This window comes from Meriones unguiculatus, chromosome 5, assembly GCF_030254825.1.
Source record: "Meriones unguiculatus strain TT.TT164.6M chromosome 5, Bangor_MerUng_6.1, whole genome shotgun sequence".
Lineage (NCBI taxonomy): Eukaryota > Metazoa > Chordata > Mammalia > Rodentia > Muridae > Meriones > Meriones unguiculatus.
Genome location: NC_083353.1, coordinates 123,071,352 through 123,096,078, shown reverse-complemented (window position 1 = coordinate 123,096,078; position 24,727 = coordinate 123,071,352). Strand labels below are relative to the sequence as shown.

Sequence of the window (24,727 nt, the reverse complement as noted above, 5' to 3'; positions counted from 1 at the left end):
GGGGAAGCTATCCTCCCACACTGCCTTCCACCTAACTGAGAATGCAGTGGTGGCTGGCATCGCTTAGAAGCCACTCTTTTGACCACCACTGTTCCTTCTTTAAAGAGATAAGGGTTTGCACGTTCTCTCCCTGGGCTCTCTGCAAAGCAAAGACCCTACAGGGGGGCACTCTGAGGAGATGGTTCGCCCTCTGCTTCTGGCAGGGGTGCACTTTAACAGCCTTCTTCAGGGGCAGCCTCTCATGTCATCCCTAGAAGCCAGCTCAAAGGTTTAGTTGACAAGCCCACTGCCTAACCCCAGCTCTGGGGCCATGGAGCTCTGTAATGTTCAGCTCACTAGCCCAGGCCGCCAAACGGAACACCTGCCTCTCTGTTGACCCACCCACGAACCTGCATGAATCTCCCAGTGATCTTTTAAACAACTGCCTTGGACCTAAGTCTTGAAGCCTCTCCCACCCGGCGTCTGAACCCCAGTGCTCAGCGAGTAGAGAGATGTGGACTGATATTGCCAACTACGACACAGTCTCTAGTTCTGCATGTTAACGTTAGCTCCTCTCTTCTGCCAATCACCCACAGAGCCAAAGGCTCCAGACTCTAAATTACACTGACATTGTGGGTAAAGAGACTGCTGAAGCCAATTTAGATGTGGAATTTGCTAGAAGAAGAAGAAGAAGAAGAAAAAAAAAAAAAACCCAAAACTAAAAGCTGTCAGTTGAGAGCCCATTTGGCTTTTTCTATTAGATAAGCCTTCTCTCCCGGGCTCCTCAGATAAAATGATTGGGCATTAAGTGTGCACTTGTAAAGTCACATTCCGAATGGCACCTGCTGGCAGCTGTGAAAGAAGTGTATGAGTTTGACCTCACAGTTGCAAGCAGCTTTATTTTCAGAGAACTATTTTGAGAATCATCTCATTTTCAGCAACACCCTTTGAAGTGTCAAAAGTCGAAGGTGGGTGACAATGGCCAATAACCTCAACAGCAACAGCTCACAAGCCCTGCTGGTCCTGACCATGCATACACACACACACACACACCAACATTATAGCTCACAAAGACAAGGCGCTGGATCCCATATCAGAGATGTATTTGCTCATGATGGAATACTTGCTGCTGCAACTCCTAGCATCCATTGCTCCTCTTCTACTTCTGATATGCACCCACCCAAAAGTTTTGCGTCTGCACAACAAATTTGCAACATTTTGTCACTGGGCTGAATTTTGTGCTCACTTGTAGGAAGGCAGGGCTTACTCCGGAAGTCACACTTCCCCTTAGGAATTGCTATGAACTGTGATTTGAAATAATGTTATGAGCCATTTGTTCCACTTTCCTTTAGGTTCTGTAGTTCCAGAAGCAATTTGGAAGTGCAACCGCATTTATCTAATATACTAGGTACTTCTGTGTTTTCTTTCCTTCTGCTTTCTCTTAAGTTTACTTAGACTGTTTGAAGCTGTGAGAAGCTTTGCAGAATTTGACCTTGTATTTATCATGCTATATCCAGTCTGGGTTTTGATGATGATCTCACATGGTACTTGGTCTTTGGGGACCCATATATCTAGATTTAAATCTTAATTTCTCACATTCTAGTTGAATAAACTTTTGCATATCATTGCATATCTCTGTCCTCATTTTCTCTTGCTTTCAAAATTGTGGTAATAACGTCTATTTTAAGGTGAACATGGTGGCACATGCCCATAATCCCAGTACTCAGGAAGTTGAGGCAGGAGAATCACTGCAAGTTTAAGGCTAGCCTGGGCTAAACAGTGAGTTCAAGCCCAGACTGGGCTGCAAAGTAAGATTCTGTCTCTAAAAAAGAGCAAATTAGAAAATGTATTCTACAGAGTATAGTTATGAGATAATTGTGATAAGCAGAGTATACAGCAAACCATCAATTAAGTTCAGACTTTAAAAATCATAATTTATAATTAAATCTGATCAAGGTTTTTATGAAAAAGAAAAATTCTGTTTGTGATGGTTAATATTGTCAACAGATCTGGATTTGCCTAGGAGCCAAACTCCTGGCATGGCCATGAGGGAGTTTCTAGTGAGGCTGACTGAGGTGGGAAGGCCCCACCTGAAGGCAGGCAGCACCACTCTGTGGGCTGTGGCCTTTGCTTGAATAAAGAGCATGTTGGCCATCACCAGCATTCCTCTCTCTCTGCTTCACGATATGGCTGCCTTAAGCCCAAGCACCGTGGCGTTCCACCAAGGCAGACTACACCCTTTGCACGGAGCCAGCTTTCTTAAGTGGCGATTGTCAGGTATTTTTGTCACAGCGGCGAGACAGGTAACGAACAGAAAATGGCAGATGAGATTACCTGCAGTGGATGACCATGGGCCCTTTGCTCTTGGTGGCTTGCTGTCGGACCATGTGCACAAACTGCAGGATGCTCTCAGCAGCGTTTGCTGGAGGCACCCCGTGATCGGGCCAGGCTGTGTAGTTAAAGTGCATCACGTCCTGTGCCTCATCGGCCTGTAGGGGAGAAGTGCCAAAGATTGCGTGTTAGTCACCTCATCTGCACTTAGCCTGACCCGAGGTACCACTGAAGAGCTCGGTGGCAATGCATTCTGCTCCTTATCATCACCTTTTCCTTTCCATCTCTGAGCACCTGCCAGGCACTAATCAGGCCCAGAAAAGAAAGGTTAATTGTGATTGTATAAGGCCTCAAAAGGTGGACCCATAGGTTAACCCGTATCTATTAGCTAGTAGTGGAGAATCGGAGCTTATTCAGATTCCTTGCTTGACATCCGGGTTCTGCCATATGAAGCTGCCTCTGCCCTGGCCAGTGTATTTTTGGATGCTACCATTGGTGTCCTACTTAGAGCTCTCTGCCAGCCCAGGGTATCTATCACTTTCCCTGCTAGTAGAACTACTGGTTCCTCATCCAGAGACATCCTCTAAACTATGAACCTTCCTGGAAAATACTCAAGAGGTCACTTTCATGTGCCAAAAGAGCCCGATAACTGTTGTTATCATGTGAAAGTCATCTCTGCTCAGAATGGGCCAGCACCACACTGCTATTCAGGCCCCAGCATTCTCAGGGGTTCTGACTGAAGTCCGGCTCTAGCTGGGCTCACAGTTGTATATGGCACCTTCTTTGACCCCTTGCATATTTACCAAGACTATGCTCTTCAAAAACAAAAGGTGTTTCTTCTGAGAAATTCTACTCTGAGTTCTGATACTAGGAAACCTGATCCAAGATAGACTCACTGGGGTTCAGTCGTCTTGTATTTAAGAAGGGTCCCTGGTATCAGTCCTGTGTTCACTAAGCACATGACGTGAGTGCTGGATGGTGCAATGTTCAGATCACAGTCATCAGGACTACTGTGTAACCATTACCACAGCTCCCATCTGCTCACTCATTTATCTGCTTCGTTCTAGGGACCTCTGGCAAGCCAGTCTGTATGTTAATCTTATTCCTATTGGCCCATGCACCAAGTTTATCTTTAAGCCATATAAACAGCCATCAGAACAGGGATCCTTCATGATCAACTTCATTTAGTCTCCAATAAGTTAGAAGAAGGATTTGTTCTCTTGTTAATAACTATGAGGCTGGCTCCCAAATCAGGCTTGCCTCAAGTACCTGGTTCAACCATCATCCTTCAAACTCACAAAGACCCTACAATCCACTTGGTGAATAGAATATTCTAGCAAAACATTTGAAAGTTTGGAGCTCAAGTTTATATTCAGGTAGCAAAAAGTAATGAGTTACAAAGAGCAAATCCGGGCAGTCTTAAACAGAATTTGCATCTATATAAGTAGACTTTATTATAAATAATACGTGCAGGTATATAGTAAGATTTCTAGAGACGACAATGCCATCACTTCACTTATACCCACTGCCCCTTTGGCACCTAAGATTGTATGCCATCACAGGCAGAATGAGATATCCAGAGGCTCTTGTTTCGGGCACACAGCACACAGGCTGTGAAGACTCTGGTTCTCCTTACTGCTATCCTCAAGGAAGATGTCAGTGAAGTAACCCATCCCTAATAAACCGTGCAGAAGGACAAGTGTTCAACACCATGGGTGTTCAAAGTTAGTCACCAGATAGCTTGGCTTCTCTAGAAAGGCTCACAAAACATGCCAGCTCTGTTCACATGCTGGGCATGATATTGTCCCCTCATTCATGTTCCACTGCAGCCAATGTGAAATGTAGTCAGCTAAAAAGTCCGAGCGGCTGTAAGATGAGGAAAACGACTAGCCTGTCTGTCACTGGTGTCTCACAGCTCCGAGCCAGCGCCACGGAACTGGCAACAGGCTTTCCAGTGGATAGCCAGGCTCAGAGTCCACAGGAATAAATATCTTGTTGATATTCATTCATCTATCCAGCAGGTGCTGGGCAGTAGCAAGGTGGAGTTGCCGTCCTTTTCCGTGTTTAAATGAGAAAGCCCTCCCGCTGGACCTGACTCAGTGGCCCTACATTCTTTCACTCTGATTTTCTCATTTATGTGTTTACATCTTGTTGGGAAGACACTTGAGAACCTCACACATGTCCATATGGAACAAAGAAAGAAGGATGGGTATAGACAAAAACTTGAGGGGAAAATATTGCTTAGTACAGATCAATGCTGTTTGATCTGTTCACACTCTGCGGGCTCACAGCCAAGTGAGGGCACCGGATGCTTGTAAGCTCTGAACTGCCTGATAGGCAAACTCTGTTGTTTACTGCTTTATTTCTGCTGTTGAAACTCTTCACATGTTTGTCTTTGAAAGCTGGGCCATCATTTAAGACCAAGGACAAGAAGCATATTATCGACCACATGATGGTCTATGTAAATCTTTCCTCTAGAGAGAGTAGGCTTGAGAACAGTTTGTACAGTTTTTTTTTTCTTGCTCCCAAATTCAAACCTTGGGAAGATTTGTTCTCTATTCTTTAGCAATTTGCATTGGCTTTCTTGCTCAAACAGCACAGAAAGCAAACTCAGTTTAAACGGAATGAAGACTGTGAAATATCACCTCTGATAGAAAGTCTTGGATAGTGCTTTATTAGTTTTGAAATAGCTCATCCTCAGATCTGTTCATTCCAGGGGTCAGAGCACTTGCTGGTGAAACTGGCAGTATCCGACGGGGAGAAGAGATGAAGAAAGAAAGCTATACTGTCAGTGTGCTTAGACGGAGCACCATGTGGGGCAGGCAGGAAGGAGCTCAAAGTCTCCAAGGTGGGTAGCCTGATAAAGGAGTGATGCTGCATTGGAGTAGCCTGCGTGGGGAACCAGGAAGAGCTGGGCAGTCAACAGGGTGGAAGAGCTGTAACAGCCTCTCACACACTCTCTGGGAGTGTACACCTCAGGGGAAGCTGCTGTTCACAGTTAGTAGTTAAGAACAGATTTATTTCTTGTAAGTACCAGTAAGTAGGTAGTTAACCGAGGGCTTATGTTGTTATCGTGATGGGTAATCTCCGTTTACAAGATGATTCAGCACACATTTTCTAGAAAGGGCCAGGTAGGTGTTTTAGAGTTTCTTGGTATTGTAGCCATGCACATTGCATGGGGTCATAGACATTACATTGTGAGTAAACATGATCCAACAAAAAAACTAGGAACACTAAAATTTGAATTTCACATAATCGATATATAATACTTCATGTGAAAGAAGTTTTACTTTTTTTTTCTTGGAGAGATCTGGATGTCATTGTATAATTAAGGCTAACCTCATACTGCCAATTCTCCTGCCTCAGCCTCCGAAGTGCTGGACGATTGGTATGTGCCACCATGTCTATGATGGCCAATGTGTTATGAAATATTATCTAACTTTTCGCAGTCCTTACAGTTCATTTTCGTGAAGAAGGAACTCGGGGATTTGCATGTGCCTTCCAGCTGCTAGGCTGCTTGGCTACATCTCCATTTCTTCCAATATTTGAAAGCAGAGAAAGCACTCTTGGCTGATGGGGCTTTCTAAAACAGGCAGTGGGTGAAGCTGGCTGTTCCACAGAAGCCAGGATTCCCTCTTTGGCTCAGAATCAGGGGCTGTTTCTATGCAAGAAAAAGCAAGGCAAGAGGGCCTTCTGGTTTTGTCCTTAATAGACAGCCATTCTAAGGTGACTAGGCTGGTAGAAACTGTATCATATGGGATGTTTAGCTATAAATAGCAAATGGGAGGACCAGCTGACTGAAGTGAGCACTGGAGCTTAGCATGGACATGATCAGCCATGCTCAAAGACTTGCCCACAGAAATGGAAGCAAGGCAAGGAAAACAGATCTTTCAGGAACTCTACATAACTTGAAGAACCATGAGTAAGGAGATCTAGACACTGACACTCAGAACAATATTCTAACTAGGACATTTCAGTTCCAACATTTGATTTGAATTGTACCCAGGTCTCCCACCTCTTGCTGTCACTCTTATCTGATTAATTCTAGTGATGAGAATACCTCCCTCTCTGGTTGTGACTGGCAGCCCTGAGCAGGCTTGAGATACATCAACGTAGCCTTCTCTTTCATCGCCTCTGGCCTTTGAAGACAAAGTGCCTCCAAACTACCCTTGACATAAATAGGCGGTAACTATACTAAAGTCAGATCTTTTCGTCTCTTGCATAAAGGAGCATGGCAGAGCCTGAAGAGCTCATGATCTCCTGGTGTGTGTGTGTGTGTGTGTGTGTGTGTGTGTGTGACTGGTAAGACGTAGGGCTGGAAATTCTACCCTTCCTCAATCTGTTTGAAACTTACGTAAGTGATCCGGAAGCGTCTGCTGGCCCAGTCGTCCCGTTCTTCCTCAGAGATCATCTCCACAGTGATGTCCCCATAAGCAATCGGTTCTTCTGTGAATGGCCAGTAATGGTCACATTTTACCTGAGGCAAAAACAACAGGGTTTAAAAACAAACAGAGAAACAAACAAACAAAAGACTCCAGGGAAGAAACAGAGTCTGTGCTCACTGAGGGGCAGCAACGATCCTCATTTCAGAAGAAACAAGCAGCCCTGACGAGAGGGTTGAAACTAAGCAAGTCTGGTCGCTCCTCTGACAGTGGACACACATCCAGGGCTGTGAAAGGGGCAGGCGCGGCCTCCACGGCCACATAGATACACACCCTCCTTTTCTCGTTGCATTGCGTGAGCATGACGATGATAGGAGACTTCTGCTGCAGGACCATCTTCCAGAAATCGTTCCTGGTTTCCGGCAGTGGCCCCTGGGTGGCGATGTACTCCTGGGGTGAGTTGTATCCCTGAAAGATGCGTGACACAGTTAACACTTCACTAGTCGCCTGCTCTCGGTTGGTGTGAGGACAACTGACACGCTGCCAATGACAAAGCTGGCAAAGGATCACACACCTATATAATACTTCCTTTCCCCTTATCACGAAAGGGGCAATCAGAGCGATTAAGCTGTCTGCTGTGATTCTAAGCTCCGAGTTTCAGAAGCCTATCAAATCACGCCCACACCTTTTTATGACGACCACAATCTTTACCGCTGCTTTAAACTCGCAGGTGCTCAGCTGTAGCCCTTTGGATCTGGCCGCTAACCACAAAGGAGAGGTGCTTCTGTGTCGTGACCTTCCTGGGAGCCTTTCCCCGCTGTTGTACGACGCTTCTCAACCTATGGGTCGTGACCCCCTGACCCTCACAGGGGTTGCATATCACAGATCCCATGTATCACACACATTATGATTTCTAACAGTGGCAAAGTTAGCGTTATGAGGTAGCAATGAAGTAATTTCATAGTTGAGGGTCACCACAACATGAGGAACCGTATTAAAGGGTGGCAGCGTTAGGAAGGTGGAGAACCGCTGGGTCCCATATTCTGAATAGGAACAACAAAAGTGCTCAATGCTCCTGGGGCTCAGTTGTTGGGTAGCGGCAGCTGCCACTTCTTCATCTCACACACCTGCATGGCCCTTGTGGTCTTCCATGGCCTGGCCTGAGTGGTTTTGAGCTTTGGGTGCCTGCTTTATTATTGTTATTATTATTATTATTATTGTTATTATTATTATTTCTACTTACAGGAATATAGTTGGCGTTAATGTAGTCTGCCCCTTCTTCTTCATTCATGGAGACCAGCCTCACTCGGCTGAAGTCATCTGTGAAGAACAAGGGAAAAAGACAGGTTGAAAAATCAGAGTGAGAGGGAAAATTATCCCAACAGTCTCCATCAAATACCGTATTAAATCAAATGCTGAGGAAGGTGGAGGTCTACAGTAGCCTACGTTTCTCCTTTAGAGAAAACATGACTGTTTTGCAGCCTCTCTTCCTCGGCTCTTCCATCTCTGAAGAATCATCTGCAGGTACTTCAGGCAGGAACTGAACTATCTTTGTGACCATATGGAAAGCTATAGTATGTAGCATAAATTTATGATTCCCGTCTTCCAGGGACATTCAGAGTCTGTTACCTTACCCAGAGAATGGAAGAAGCATGGGCCCTTTGAAATTATTATTTTACCTATTAGTTTAATTTCTGTTGCTGGATGTGGAATTTAATGTTGTGTGTGTGTGCTCAGCTGTGTGTGTATTAAGAAATGATTGCTAGAGTTAGGCAAACACGCATATCTGCCATCTCACACTGTTATTTGATAAAAGTGTGTAGAGCCCACTCTGTTCTAAAACTCCCAGTGTATCACAATGTCATTAGCTGTAGTCCTCACAGTGTGTTTGGACTCCCTAATCGTCTTCACCTCTACAAAACTAAAGTGTTGTCCTCTCAACCTGTGCAGCCCCACCCCCCATTCCTGTTTTCCTCTTTTGTGACTTATAGTATTATTGCTGATCTCTTTGATTTCAGCTTTCTAACCATGGTAATTTTTTCCTATTCTTTTCCTTTAGTTTATTCTGAATTATATTGCTAACTTCTTTTCATTCACCATATATTCACCCTATGTGTTGTTGAGTTTCATAAAGAAAGTCTCTTCTTGACAGTACCGAGGGGTCAATTGGAGTCCCTCTCAAATCCATGGCCTCTTTTTCTTTGACTACTATAAACATTGTGACATATATAAACATATAAACACAACCTGCTCGGCTTCTTTAGTGCTGCTTGTATGTACATGGCTTCAGGCCTGAGCACTTGGAATTTGATTAACAGTTAGGGAGCTCATCCCTGGGGAAGACCAATCCTCCCTTTCTCAACAGCCATGAGCTGCCATTGTTCTTTGTCTGTTGGGAGAATCTATGAGGCTCTCCCTTCTGGGAGAAGATGTCCATCTGTGTTGTCCTCTTTCATGTCTTATTTAGGTATCCATATTCACTCATATCCAGGTCCACTCAACAGGACCTGGTACCACCCAATGATAGTGCGGCTATGAACCTCAGCAAACCATTACTAGAGCAGACTAATCCCTAACTGTACTCTAAATACCTGCACTTGCATTGCAGATGAGTGTAGTTCCTACAATCCATCAAAGAAGCTTCCCCTTGCAGTAGCCAGAAATCTACAACTGGAGCCCCAGTGGACACATCTACAATATAACTCCTGCGCCTACCACAAGAAACATTGTGGAAGAAGGGACAGGAAGATTGTAAGAGCCAGAGGAACAGGAAGTCCGCTGGTGTCTCCTAGAAACGAGAGGGAAGCTTTATTCAAGCTACCATAAGAATACAAGTGTCTAAAGAAGACATGAAACAGGACAACACAGATGGACATGCTCTCATAGAAGGGAGAGCCTCATAGATTCTCCCAGCAGACAAAGAACGATGGGCTGCTCATGGCTGCTGAGAAATGGAGGATTGGTTTTCCCCAGAGATGAGCTCCCTACCTGTTAATCAAATTCCGAGTGCTCAGGCCTGAAGTCATACATACAAGCAACACTAAAGAAGCCGAGCAGGTTGTGTTTCTCTATTTAAACATGTATCAATAATAATAATAATAAAAGAGGCCATGAATTTGAGAGGGAGTGAGGGGTCACTCGGGAAAAGTAGGAGGGAGGAGAGGGGGAAAGGGGAAAGGTAATTATGTTTGTTATGAGTAGTAGCAGTACTTAGTGTTTTGAGACAGAGTTTCTCTGTGTAGCCTTGGCTGTCTTTGACTCCCTTTGTAGATCAGGCTGGCCTCGCACTCACAGCGATCTGCTTGCTTCTACCTCCCTGAGTGCTGGGATTAAAGGCGTCTGGATGTAATTGTATTTTAATTTAAAAAAAATTAAAGAAAATTGCTTGCAACTATATGATATATTGTGATCAAATTTTCTCTGTTGCTCTCCACTTTTCCCCGTTGCCTTCTTTGTTGATTTTTGTTTATTTTGATTTTATTTATTACTTTTTATTTGCTTTTGAGAAAGAGGGGATGTGCAGTTTGGTTGGTGGGGAGGTAAGAAGGCTGTAGGCAAAGAATATGATAAAAATATATTGTAAGAAAAAAATTAAAATAAAAACATGTCTAAACTACTGAAATGTATTGTCTTTAAAGTAGACATATTTTGTTGACTCCTAACTTAACTAAATTTTAGTGAATGTGTCTATTAGAGAAAGGCTGTTTCGGGGGGATTTTTCATCAGAAAATAAGTAAATTTCGACCCCTTATAGATGTGAACTGTTATTATTATAATTCTACCTAATTTATCAAGAAACCACATGGAAAGTAGTGATGTCTTTGTGGAATCTTTGCTTTCCCTCCTTCTGTTTTTCCAAGCCTTCCCTGAGGGTAACAGAGGTGGAAAAATCAGTCTATATTGAAGTCACTATGACAGTCCCATGCACACTTTTTATTACCTCTCTCTTGAATGCTGCTTTTTATTGCAGAGTGCTAAGCATGAGCTTAACTCTCCAGGCGTGAGGGGAAGGCGTTAGTTCACATGCTGCACTCTGCCTTAGCCCTCTTCACTCTCAGTGAATTCACAGAAAACATTTCACAAGAGCACAGATTATTTGATTCCAGGTCAGGTAAGCTCCTCTTGTCCCCCAAGGGTCAATGCTTAGTCCCGTCTGCCCAGATGCAATTTAAGTGAAATCCCCCTCCACAGGGTAAGATCAATGCACTAGCCAGGTCCAGGAAGCCTCAGCCATGGCCCTGCAATTCATGCCACACCTGAGTCCTCCTGGGAAAGAATGAAACTGATTAAGCTGCAGTAGCAAAGCTTTGACCTTGAAAAGACAGGGTTGGGGTCAGCAGTGTTGACCACTCACATGGCAGGATGTTTGTGTAACGGTTTTTACACCGGTTCAGGGGGAGATCTGCAGCAAAGTGCGGAATATCCAGCCCAATCAACTTCAGCTCCTGCAAACAAGAGAGAGGAGGCTTGAGGTTTCTGTACACAGTGTGGATTGGACGGCTTACAGCTCACCTTGAGCTCTGTTCATGGATAAACTTCACCGTGCCCTTGGTTAGCTGATGATGCAGCAGTTCCCTTTAAGGGCAAAATGTACTTATCTGCTCCATTCTTGTCAGCTCGCTCTAGTCAGTGGCTTGGGGTGGAACTCAGGTGAAATCGGAAGTTCACTATGATTTGGTTAGTTTGCTCTCTTCTCCTGTCCTCTATCACTAGCCAGAAAGAGTTCATGGCCAGGAAAGCTGCCAAAGCCAGAGTGAGGAGACAACCGTCTTCGGACCCTCGGGTGAAACCACATAACTGTGCGCGTGAAAAACAAGGCCTTGCAGGCCCTCAGATTTTAAGGTTGTTTGCTAGCATGGCTGCAGTGGAGCGCTGTCCAATATGTGATCTGAACAGCTTGAGCGTCTCACAGATCATTCAGAGAAGCAAGACTTTCGTGGAAGATGTGGTGTGGGGGCTTGGGAATGGAAACACTTTCCAGGCATAAGCTAAGGACAACAGCTCACAATAAGCCATTCACATAAACCTTTCCTCTTCTATGGGGAAATGCGGGCATCTTTTTTCTCTTAGACACCAAGCCTCAAAGAAGCAGTAAAAGGGAGAAGGTGGGAAAAATAGCAGGGAGCAGTGTCCACGCTGTAAAAGAGAGGATTAACAGTTTCTGAATATCTGGTGATGGACCCTGAAGAATAAAGATGAATCGGGAGTGTTGAGGCAAGCCCTAGAATGGAAGCAGGCACACTGGACACCTGCTGACCTGTTAGTTGTCCTGTCCATCCTTCACCGCAAGATGCACTGGTATTTTTCATATAAGCAGGCAGCTAGGGCCTTTCAAAGAGTAGGTGATTTGAAGAGGCGTTTCAGTTTATCCCCGTGTCTTATAAGAAATAAGGAGTTTGCATAGTTGCAGGTCACCTAGCTTCCCTCTGCTACTGGTACGGCAGTTTCTGGGTTTGTACTGTGTAGGACTAATCAGCTCATCTAGCCACATCCTGAAACAATTTGAGATGCATTTTCCTTTTGAAGTTTTAAGACTTGTTTAACAGACTCTAAGAAGATGTAAACAAACAAACAAACAAAAATTCCATTTGGTCAAGTTTTGAAAATTCAGTTTAGAGTCACAAATGTAATTTATTCCAATTGTTTAAGTGGTCTCGGCTAATTCTATTGTATCTGCTATTTTATACCTAAAAACAAACACTAAAAGTATCATTTCATAGAGGAAATATACAAATTTGAACATCTTGGAATTATTTTATGATAGTTCTTTCTTCGAATGACCAATCAATTTCAAAATAAGAATCTGTATTGATGTTTTCATATCCAAAGCAACTTGAGGAGAAAAGGGTTTACTTGGCCTACCTGTTCAGATCACACAGTCCATGGAAGAATGCTGGTTCCTATTGTTGTTTTAATTGTGTATGTGTGTGTCCGTATAACTGAATGCCCTGTGAGTGTGTGTGCCCTGGAGACTCTCAGTATTTGGCTTTACTCACATAGTGTGCATCACTTATAAACTTCTTGAGGCAGCTGAGAAACCTGTTGCCATACATTTTGCTCACACTTAAGAGTGCTCAGTATTTTTGCATGTGTATTTGTGAGGTGTGCGTGCCTGTGTATTTGTGTGTTGGCATGTATGTGGGTGTGCCTGGGCTGGGAGGCTGAGGACATTGGTGGCCTCCCTAAATGGCTCCTCACTTCATTTGCTAAGTCCGGGTCTCCGACAGAGCCAATTAGCTAGGGTAGCTTGCCAGCTTCCCCCTGAAGCCTCTTGTGTCTGCCTCCTGAGTGCTGTAATCACAGGTCACCATTCTTGCAAGGCCACTGTCCCTGCTCTTGATCTGAACCCTGGAGTGCTGGTACTTTAACCAAGTAATCTCTTCCTAGCCCCAAAGGGTGCAGCAAAGCACAGGAGTCTCAGGCGTCAACTCTCTTCTCAGTTGTTCCTTTAAGGAAGCCAAAGCCGGTAGATTACTCGTAGAGAGGAATTTTGGGATCTCAGATAGATTTTTAAGGGAAGAAACCTTTGACATAATTCCAGGCAATTAAGCAGAGAGGTCCTCACATTTTTTTTTTTTTTTTTGCGTCTTGATTCAAGCATTCTTCACAAAGCACGTGCTTCGGGAATCAAGCTTCTGGTTGTGGACCTCCTTCATGCTGGAGGTCTTCGCCATCAACTGGTCCTGGCATGCACAATTGCCATCAACATGGATGAAACAACCTCAGTGGTCCAGGTTTTTCTCTCTTGTTGATGCTTCGTCATGTTTGGCTTCTCAAGATGAAGAATCTTTCACGATTAGGAGTACGTGGTAGACACTCATAAAGATAAACTGGCAAGTTGGTGCCTCAGCACAAATTTTCCCTCATTTCAGATAAAACCTTTGTACCAGTGCGCTTAAAGCAGAAAGTTGCCGTTGTAATTGTGTAAATTTCTCATCAACGTTCTCCAGTGACTTGCTATATTACTCTGGCGAGACATGAAAAAAACCCTCTAGTTTTGGAAAACAACTCAAATTAGCATTATTTTTAAGGTTAATTAGAGTAAACACGAACTTATTGAAATGATGTTTTTATTTCTTCCATTGATGTAAATGTTTTATAAGTGGGCTTTCTTTAGAAAGAACCATAAAGGTTAATTTGTCAAAAAAAAGCTAATTTGTCAAAATACCTCTTTTAGTTCTGCATGTACTTATAAACTGTAGGTCTTTTGAAATCGGCTCAAATCTCCTCAACATAAGTTTAATTATCCCCAAACAAATCTATTAATTTCTCCATTCTTTTCTGGCTTGTCGTACTATCAACTAGAATGGTTAAACTCAATAAACACAAATGTTGCCTTATGAACAGCAATTGTGAAGCATTTGAAGCTGGTGTGGTTGTTTGTTTTGGCTTGGCTTGGCTCTGTAATGACTCCTTTCTTTGCCATTGTGTGAAGAGTCACAACTCTCTTCAGCTTCCCACCCTCTGTTTGGGCATAGACTAAAAAGCTGCTGGAAAAGGCCTCAGATTCAAAAAACAACAACAACAACAAAAAAAAAAAAAACAAAAACAAAAACAAAAAAAAAAACCTTAGAAGCAGGCTGGAGCTGGAGCGCTGAATGTGGAAACTCACTCTCTGAGAGACCTGTAATCCACTGTTGCCTTCCATGTTGAAAGTGCCCGAAGTTGGTAAGGGCTGCTTAATTGGCGGAACTCCATAAATGTAAATTAGCCAAGTTGAATGGCAGCGGAGGAGCCGGAGCTGCGTGTGCACTCGAGCGGCTTTGTGGGCTTTGTAATTTAGCTTGTCACCGAGTGGAAAATCAAACAAGTTTTCAGTTCAGTAACTCTGCGGTTATTTTCTCTGAAACCATATGGAAACACCAGAGGCTTGAATCTTCATTAAGATAAAGTGTAAGGGTGATGGGCTGAAGCCACATAAATTATTTTTGAATTTCTGTTTGCCTGTTCTGCTTCTAATATAATCAATCATAGTTTTTACTCACTGGAGACATCCCCATGGGTAGAACAGTTTCACCAAGGCATTGTGTCCACATCGGAACTTGTGAATATGACCCTTTCCTAAAAGCTTGCAGGGACAAGTCACTGTCTTGATTACCAGATGAGAAGCCATGTAAAGGCTGAGACAGAGTCCGGCTTGCTGCAGCTGCCAGTCAAAGAACACTTGGGGCCCCTGGAAACTGAGGCAGGTACAGAAGTATTCGCCCTCTACAGCCTCCAGAGCGGGAGTGGTTCTCATGACTCCTTATTTCACCCCCTGAATCTGACAGTTTAGAGACTAAAAATCAGTTGCTTTAAGTCAGGAACACTGTGATGACTTGCTAGGGCCCTGATGTCACCAATCGCAGTGACAATCCATATTGGGCCAGCGACTGTTGAAGCATCTAAATCCAGAGAAAGAAAACACAAACATATGTACAGTGTTTGTGTGTGTGTGTGTGTGTGTGTGTGTGCTGCCATAACTCAACACCTCAGAGTTGTGGTCTTAACCAAAGGATGCTATTATTTTTCATAGTCATGGGGGCTGAAAAGCCCCAAACCAAGGTGCCAACATTGTAGATTTTTCTTGTTTATCTTTGGCTTGTCAGCAGCTGCCAGCTCTGTGTGCTCCCACGTCTTAATCACTGTGAAGCTCCGGGGAGGAGGGAGGGCTAACTCACCAGTTTCTCATGTCGTAAAGACACTAATCTCACCACTAGACCCCCAGCTCTGCGACTCTGTCTATCCTAATTATCTCCAAAGGGCCCCTTCAAACAGTATCGATGAGGCTAGGCCTCCAGGACGGATTGGAAGAACACAGTCAGCCTCATCTCAAGCAAGCACCCGCTGTGTTCTGCTCTTGGAGCTAGCAGCATTGTCACCAAATGACAGTGTTTAGTGTTTGCCTTGGACCACACTGGGCCTTAGAGGCAAGTGATCTGGGTCAATAGACCATGTGTCCACAGGGTGAAAAAAAAAGGGGGAGAGAAAAATAGAGGTCCTATCTACAGCAAGTTACTGGCATAATATAATAGCATTGGTTATCTTTAGGTGACCATCTTGGAAGACGAAAAGAGAGGAGGTTCTAGTCTAGTGTGGCTGGCTCCTGGGGCTGCCGGGACAAGGTGCCACAAACATGGTAACAACACCAAATACATTGTTTCATAGCTCTGGAATCTACAAGTCTGAAATCAGCAGGACCACATCCCCTGTGTGATGGCTGTGGTGGGAATTTTTCATTGCCTTTCTTTAGCTTCTAATGGGACATTCACCTACAGCTGCGCATAGTATGACCTCTTGACTTTTGACCTTTTTAACTATCTCCATCTGTCATGGTCCCGTTTGTAATTGACATATCACCCTGTGGTAGGGAGAGGTTAGCACCTCAGTAGATGTGGGAGGATGCAATTCAATCCAGCACACACACACCTCAAGGAAAGAGTGTGATGATGGTTAGACTTTGATGGGTGGGTAATGGAATGGTAGAAAGAAAAGAAATCAACCCCAGTAGCTCTCAAGGATCTGGAGGCCAAGATGAAATTCATCAGGGACAGCACATGGACCAAGACCACACTGCTTGGATGACCTCTTGGAGACAGAGTAAATATCTGGGGGAGAAGGAATAAGAGGAGAGAAAATTCAAAGCGAGATCTTTGCACCCAAAACCTGGTGGGCATATCTGAAGTGACAGGTTCCAATGACAACTGCAGGCACTCTTCCAGGGAACGGGCTGAGATGGCACAACTATTGAACAGAAATGGTCGCCTCTTGTTCAACATGCAGCATGTTACATGGTTCTCTGTTCATCTTAGGAGCCAGGGTTCTGAACAGAGAGTGTGGGGGCTTTTACCCGTGTTGTAGTTAATCACAAACGTCAGAAATTCATGGGAAAGCAAGGAATACACGGAATGGCTCATAACTGGCCCCACCTCAAGCTCTGAAGTGCTCAGAAATGAAGCATTTGAAATGAAGCCGTCCCCTTTCCTTAAGAAAGGATGTGTGTTTCTCTCAGAAGAGTAATCAGCCTTTTCCACAGTTCCCAAATCAGATACTGAGTAAAAAGGGAATTTATTCAGTGAATAGGAAGTAGAAACTCATAAAGCTTCATGTATGACTTATAGCTGTATTGGTAATATATGTAAATGGAGACATTATCTTCAATTTGCATAATGATTACAAATGATGCAATTTCTCCATGCATGTTTGATCTTTCAATGTCAGTATCGAAATGAATTCCAGTTGTCCAAGCATTTGTATGAGCAGAGAAAATAAACACCTAGCTGCTAGTTTAGCTAGATTCAGCTTATTCAGGTCTTAATGCCTTCTCAAGGTACTGTTAGAACTGGAAGCAGTTTTTCCTTTTATGTTTCAGTGATTACGAGTACAAAACATTAGCAAATCTGCTATGTGAAGTTCAGGCATAGCCACAGAAAGCAGCCACTGGGGACAATGATCCCCTGAAAACAGCAAAGAAATCATACTAAGCCGGAGGACAATGTGGGCTGTGAAGATCTGCGAGTTGACCAGACGCTGTTAGGGAGAAAGGAAGCGCAATCATTGTGGGATCTGGGCCCAGCACGTGCTAGTCCAACACACATAGCCTAAGCGTGTGACATGCTGGTCGCAGCGCTTCCCACTGGCTCATGTTCATGCATCCAGGGTGGTGGCAAGCACATTACACAGCCAACTAATAATGTCCTAGGAATAAGGATGTGTGGAAATGCTTATTAACAGTAACAGCCCTATTCCTTCAAAGCCCCCCACTCCGGCTGCAATTGTGTGGCCGCTTGGCTAGGCTGCAGTGCCCCGTTGTTTGGCCCCATAGCAAACTAGAGCTTGCTACGAAGTTGTCAAAACGTGATGAAGTCAGTGGACTTGGAGTGGATGACTGTTTGTTAATGAATTGAAGTAAGAGGGAAGGCAGCTCCCTCGTGGAGGATGGAATTCTGCTACCTCCTGCCTTCAGATTCAGGGCTGCAACCTCAGCTGTTCTGTGGTTCAGCCTGCCCCGAGGACTAGACTTTCTAGTCTTCATAAACTAGCTTGTTAGGGCAAACCCCTCTCTCTACAATCCTGCTGGCTCTGTGCACACATCCCATTGGGGTTTCTGGACAACTGTAATACGTAAGCATCACAAAGCCTGATGCACGGGCTCCACAGGAAGCTCAGTGTTTCCATGGGAGTACAGCTAGCTGAGGAAAACTCCTAACTGCACGCCTTGAAGAAGATTCAACTCCTAACCACTATTGTAGCGTCCACCTGGTGCACTAACGAAAGCCACTCCCACACACCGCCACACTCCTTGGGGACTGGCAAGCTCTTGCTCAGTGGGGGAATCACTAATCTCGTTCAACCGACCTATCTTTTAAGTAAGAGAAAGTCAGGTTCGGAAAAGTGTGACCCCAAATATTGACTTATTAGTAGCCAAGTAAATAGAAATTTAAATACAAACACCAGTGTTATGAACTAAATTAAAATGTTCATTTATACGTTGAACGTGTCAAGCCAACCACATGATAAACTGACCATTTAGCATGTAAGACGTACAATTCTGCTTTACATCTCTATGGAATTTGAAGCTAGCACAGAAATTGCTTATTTTTTGGCTTTCTCAGTCCCCCATCTTTGTTCAGAAACGTGGCTGTCCTTCACTCAGGGTAGTTTAGTCATGGTAGCGTGTTTGGCAGCCCTCCTGCAACTCCTCCTTCTTTAGTTGTGCTCGGAATGGGCACCACGACTCAGGCTGTCTAGACAAAATTCCCTTGTGAATTGTCAAAGCACGTATGATCAATAGGATGCTATGTGGAAGGAGATAGGAGGAGAGGATAGGAGGATAGGAGGAGGGAAAAGGAGGGGAAGGGAGAGGAGGGCATGTTGGACACTGAGTCTTCTACCAAGACAAAGAAGTTGCCTTGCAGTGAAAAAATAGCGAAGTCAAGACCAGAGGAGAACAGAAGTAGGAAATGAAGGGCCCTTATCAGGGGGTCTGGCTCCAGCTTCCAGCCATTCCTGAGACCCACCCAAGGTTTAGCTACTCAACCTTTCCTTTGATCATGGAAATACATTCAATAAAGCCCTCTTGACTTAGGTGAAAGATGGTAAGAATTGTGTTTCCTTTGCAATAAAATAATTTTCTTGTTTTCTTTTCAAACAAGAAAACGACACTGAACTTCTAAGCAACTATATAATTGTGAAACACAGTAATATTTACACTCTGGTGTAACTATCGATCACATAAACTGAGTGTCCTCAGCAAGGGTCATGACCTTAGCTGTGCCACCAACAGAATCTGTGGCGGTGTGATGAAGAATGCCCCCCCACCCCCACCGAGGGGTGTGAGTTTGAGCATGTGGTTCCCAGTTGGTGGTGATGTTTAAGAGGGAATGTCAGGAAGGCGAGCTTTGCTGGAAGATGGATATCCCCAGGGACGGGCTTGGAGACTGCACGGCCTGGTCCCTCATCCTTTCTCTCACTGCTTCCTGGCTGCCAAGCCAATCTCATGTTCCTGCTACCATGCCTCCGCCGCCACCAGGATGGACTCTTTCATCTCACAACTGTGTGTGAAAAACCCTTTCCTTCCCAACTTGCTTTTTGTCAGAGTATATATATATATATATATATATATATATATATATATATATTTTAATCATAGTAACAGAAAAGGAATATATGCAGCATCTAATCTCGGTGAAATTTAGAAACTGCTTTTACTCAGGTTGGAGGTGTTGGCCGCACCATCATTTTACTTTCCACCACTATGGTCATCCAGCTACTTGTTTTTAAAAATAATTTCAGCTTATAATTAAAATTCTAAAAATCTCCTTCCAGGGACATGCTTTCTGAAGTGCCATTCTTACTGTTGACCCCCAAATATCATTGAAACTCTGTTACCTGGGATGTGACAGTGGGGGCGATATTGATAATTTCATATGCACCCGAAGGGAATAGTTTACTGGCCAGGCTTTATGCGAGATTTACCAAGACAGGTGGTAGTTAGGGGCCTTTGCATTTGGCAACGAATAAGATTCCCATGTCAGTGAGGCGGCTCAGCTTGATGACCTGAGTTGGGTCCTTGGACCCTACGTTGTAAAGGGGAGACCTGACTCATGGAAGCTGGCCTCTTATTCACACTGTGGCACATGTACACACATAAACACACACACACACAATTTACTACCTGAAAAAAAATTAAACATTTTTTAAAGATTCTTTTCACCCTCAAACTCTCTGAAAGAATGTCCACACCCAGCCTTTGGATGATGAAGAGAAAGAAGAAATGTAATAATAATAATAATAATAATAATAATAATAATAATAAATGAGATAAAACCATGGGAAGGAGAATTTAGGTAAAGCGAAAACTACGAAATTGAAAAGGATCACATCTTCTGGCTTATTCCTCATCACCGACCAGCACGGCTGCTGTGGCGCCTGAAGCCCGTGAGCTTCGGCAAGCCGTGAGCCACAGCGAGGACCCAGTCTGTTCTGCCCGCGAGCTCATTCCTGCTTGTGCAGGCACATGGTGCCACAGCCAGGGTGTGCTTCGAGGGAAGCAACCGTGGATGGTGTCCTTTGCCTACACAAACCGTGAGCAACTCTCTCTCCCCAGGTTTCCAAACGAAAGAGAACCAAATGGGAAGAAGTGCTCAGCCGCGTTGCTTAGAATTCCAGCTTAGTGAGAGCCCTGCCCTCGGCGCCACGCACCCAGGAGACACAGGTTGGGTGTCCGACCCCGCCCTGACTCTGCAGTCTACCATCCACGTCATCTGAAAACTCCAAAGTCCCTGGAAGGTAAGTAAGTTCAATGCCAGGCGTCGTTTTGCTTTTAAGCCTACCTGCTCTTGACAATGCTTGAATTTTCAAAGATGGCGCCTCCTGGTCCCATCTACCTACCTTTGAACTCTGTTCTGGTCTTTCCCTCCTGGATTTGAGCCCTCTGGGTTCCCACCTTGTAGCCAACGGCAGAGGTCCCTCGATCTGGCCACCCTGAGGTCACCAGCCTTCCTCGCTTAGCGGTGTATCAATCACATGCTTCATTTACCCAGTGAGCCAGGAAATTGGCCCAGTGCAAACCTGGCCATTCCCACACCCTGTCAATCAAAGAAGGGAGAAAACGCCTCCCCACTCACCTCAAACTGAAGAGAGAATTTATAGTCAGAGTCCTTGGCCATGTCCTTGATGTAAGAATCAAAGTCGTCCAGCTGAACTGGGCTTTGTCAAACACAAAGAAAGGGTGCTTTAAAATCAACGTAACAGGCAGTATATTGATTAACACCACACTTGTGTACTTTCCTTGGCAAGAAAATTGCCTTACTTTTCTAGGGTGAACACTCACTGTTACTACATTCTTCAAGGTTGTCAGGTGGCAATCTAATTTTAGAAAAAGTTTATACACACACACACTAAACTTTCTAGACTCTTAAGAATCAAAAGGTGAACTGTAGATACAGAAGTCTCTAGGCCCTAGAGAATTTAATTTAGCAAAAAACCAAATTGCATTACCTACACATGTGTGTGTGTATGTGTGTGTATATATATATATATATATATATAAAATCTCACATAATGTATATATACACATTTATATGTGTGTATATTTGTGTGTGGGAGGTATGTCTGTTGAAATACACATACAAGTGGTTAACAGTCATACTCATGACTTAACAGTTCACAAGGTAAGGAGCACAGGCTAGCTAATTACCTTTCCTATTTATCATGAAGGATTTCAGAGATGGCTTATTCAAGTACTGATTTTGGCATCAGTTAGAGCGAGAACCTTTCTCTGGAATGAATGTAGAATTTTAAAACATAAAATGACCAGAACCGTTTCTTTCGATCTTTTTGTACATATCAGAAGGGCATATGTTTGGCATATCACATGGCCACTCGCAAGCTTTCTGTAAGTCCAACAGTCCATCCTTCCTAAGGTTTCATACGGTGAGGACTGATGTTTTTTTCCTGACGTGGGTTCTGTGATAAGCATCTCTAGTGGTCTGTCCATCTCTGAGTGTAAACAACACACGCTGGACTTTTCAACACAAACCCGCCTCTCCTTTTCGTTCTAGGTGGCTGAACTTGGCGCAGCCTTGAGTTAACAGAGAGTGGAATCTCAGGTCAGGGGATACCCAGATCAGTCTGGCCCGAGGGTTTGCGTGTGGGAGTTGTCTCGAAGGCTGGTGACCTAGACCCCTGTGGGTAGCCCAGCGACTCTCTAGGTTCTGTGAGTTCTCTGGGCAGGTGAATCTGGTCCACACAAGAAAGCTAGCTAAACACGAGGCACAGCAAGCCAGCAAGCAGTGTTCCTCCAGGTTGTCTGCTTCAAGTTCATTTCATGTTTTGTTCTGTTTTTCAAATGGGGCCTCTCTATGTATTTCTGACTGCCCTTGACAGGTTGACCTAGAACTCAGGGAGCCTCCTGCCTCTGCCTTTGTCTCCTGAGTGCTGGGATTAAAACTGCATCTGGCTCTTGCTAGAGTTCTTGCTCTGACTTCCCTCAGGATGTGCTGTGACCCGTAAGGTGAAATAAACCCTTCCCCTTCTTGGGTTATTTTGGTCACTCTGTTATGATCACAGGTCTCAGTCTGGAGAGGCACTACGACGAAGCTCTCTAAGTGAAGCGGTCCTACAAACTTACTTAGTCAGTTTCCTCTTCTTTAAGCCATTTTTACTCCTGAAAATTGAAAAAAAAAAAAAAAAACTTATCATGATAAAAAGTTATTCATATGATTATGCTTTAAAGAGCTTTAATTTTCTCATTAAGCAACTCTTTATTTTTTTATTAAATATTGGTGATTTGTTAAATTAGCCTTTCATCAGTAAAAAGATAACAATTTCTGACTCATCCTAAGAAAGTCTATTAGGTCACAAGAACACATCTGCATTTTCTATTTCCCAGTAGCTGAAAACTTAGTTCTGGAAATACAATTGCTGAATCCTGGCTATTACTTTACAAGGCTGTTTTATTAGTAATGGAAATGTCTACTTCCTGATTTCTATAGACAAGAAACTAGAGTCTTGGAATAAAGAACAAATGCCAGGGGGGTGGACGGCTGCATTCTTAATCATGGCCGACCTGGCCTGTCATTTTCGAGGGTGGTGTGAACTGTGTGGCCGCTGTGGGTATGTGGCTTTCACAATTCTCCTATTTACTTATGATTTTAATAAATACGAAGAAACAAATCTGCCACATGTTTCCTCTTAGCTAATTGATAACCCATACTCAAACACAGAAGTATGAATGTGTGGTTTGGTTAATTACATTTACTTAGGGCTCTTTAGAGTGATTGCTGTCATGCAGCCAGTGGAAGAATCAAGTTGCGTCACCTCGCACTGTGATGGAGGTTATTTGAGGTACTTTGCTGCTGTGTTTTATCATCTGTACATGTGGCATGTGTGTTAACCGAGCAGAAATTGTGAGTGAAATGATAGTAAACATTGCTCTGACCATATCACAGGTCTTTACACATTTTAATGGAGGCAAGCTTTAAAAACTAAATGTCAATAGAAAACAACCAGTTATAGATATAAGTAGCTGCTTGTGCCCAGTTACCTATTTGCACACTGCCATGTCCGGAAAGCCACCCTTTCCCCGCACCTGGCGAATGGCCATTTCTCATATGGTGTGCTGGGTCCTTGTTACTCCCCCACCCCCCTGCGCTAGACACCTTGTTACTCCCTCTCTCCCCCTCCCCCCACTGTGCCCTCCAGGCTGAGCACAGCCGGTGGATGCCCTAGTGGGTGGTCAGTGAATGCTTATCATGTTGAATTGAGGGGGAATAAATTCGTGTTATCCTCACACTTTCACTTAGTGAGTCATTATGCAAATTACACGGCCTGTCTTCCTTTCTACTACATAACGTTTTTTCTCTACGGCCTGAGAGCAGAAGCAGGGCTGTCTGGGAATGGAGGACTACAGAAGGGAAGGAGGACAGCTGGTGGGTTGGATGTGCTAGGCAAGGCAAGTGTGCTCAGAGCACGTGGTATGCTTGAGGGAAATATTTTTACGAGGGCCGGGAGCTGGCACAGCTAGCAGAGGGGCTTTCGGACAAGCCTGCGAGGTCAAGTCCTGCCCTCGGAACTCAGGGTGGAAGGGGAGAACTGAAAGCTGTCCTCTGACCTCCACGTGTTCACTGTGGTGGGAAGCTGCAATCGTAACACACTCACGCACACACATGTACTCCATACCAAACATAGACGCACACACATGCGTGTGTGCACACACCTCACTGTATTCAATGAATGCACACCAGTAAAATGCAAGATTATGTACTATTCTCAAACTGACTAAAGCATAACAATCACTTGATCCTTGACATGGGCTTGTGAGGTCTGGTTGAGGAAGCTTGTGAATAGAGAGGAGGCAGTAAGGTCGGGAGTTACAGGGAAGCATCCAGAGTGGCCTCGGAGTTTCTGGGTTTGGACAGTTTTTATTTCTTTCTACTTCCACAGGAAGATGCACCATGCTCCTTTCCTGCTTCCTCCTTGCTCCCCTGGCCTCATCTTCTTTGTCTTTTATTCATAGACTTTAGAAGAAATACAACTCTACCCTATCACTGATGTCAGACATAGCTGAGTCACTCAGGATTCTGGAACCTAGAGAAAGCTCCCGGGTTTTCCCCTGGTTCAGTTCTCATGGAAGGACATTCATTTTAGGAAGGCTGCACAGCCAATGACGTCAGCGCCGTAAGGAAGCAGAAGGCCAGGGCAGGTGGCTGCAGCTCTGCTAGGATCTGGAGACTGAGAGTGAGCAAGGAATGCTTTCCCATCCAGACTGTAAAGAGAATCTGGAACAGGGGTGTGTGTGAAAGAGAGAGGCTGGATACATCTATGCTGAAATAGTGAGCTGCTCCTACTCCATGGCTGGGGGGGGGGGCAGATTCATGGAGGACAGATGTACGTGTCCCCCTTCTAATCCCAGTTGATACTGAGTGAACTCTCAGCGCGATGTAAAATTCCACTGTGTATTTTGCATCGTGCGCTGTGGCCTTGAGGGCACGCCTGCATGATTTGCGGCCACTCTCGATGTTCTGTTTAGATTCGGCTGACTCTGGAGTGTC

At 44.3% G+C, this 24,727-nt stretch overlaps 1 protein-coding gene across 5 annotated transcripts in view; it reads right to left on the bottom strand.

Moving 5' to 3' along the window:
* Ptpro (protein tyrosine phosphatase receptor type O) overlaps positions 1–24,727 on the bottom strand; it is a 200,015-nt gene that overhangs the window by 9,075 nt on the left and 166,213 nt on the right. For all 5 annotated transcript variants that reach the window (XM_060384319.1, XM_060384320.1, XM_060384321.1 and 2 more), the window contains 7 exons: positions 22,306–22,341; positions 20,801–20,882; positions 11,047–11,137; positions 7,936–8,012; positions 7,026–7,160; positions 6,665–6,787; positions 2,314–2,468 (listed from right to left, as the gene is read on the bottom strand). In XM_060384319.1, coding sequence (XP_060240302.1) covers positions 2,314–2,468; positions 6,665–6,787; positions 7,026–7,160; positions 7,936–8,012; positions 11,047–11,137; positions 20,801–20,882; positions 22,306–22,341 — 699 coding nt within the window. The remainder of the gene's footprint in view (positions 1–2,313; positions 2,469–6,664; positions 6,788–7,025; positions 7,161–7,935; positions 8,013–11,046; positions 11,138–20,800; positions 20,883–22,305; positions 22,342–24,727) is intronic.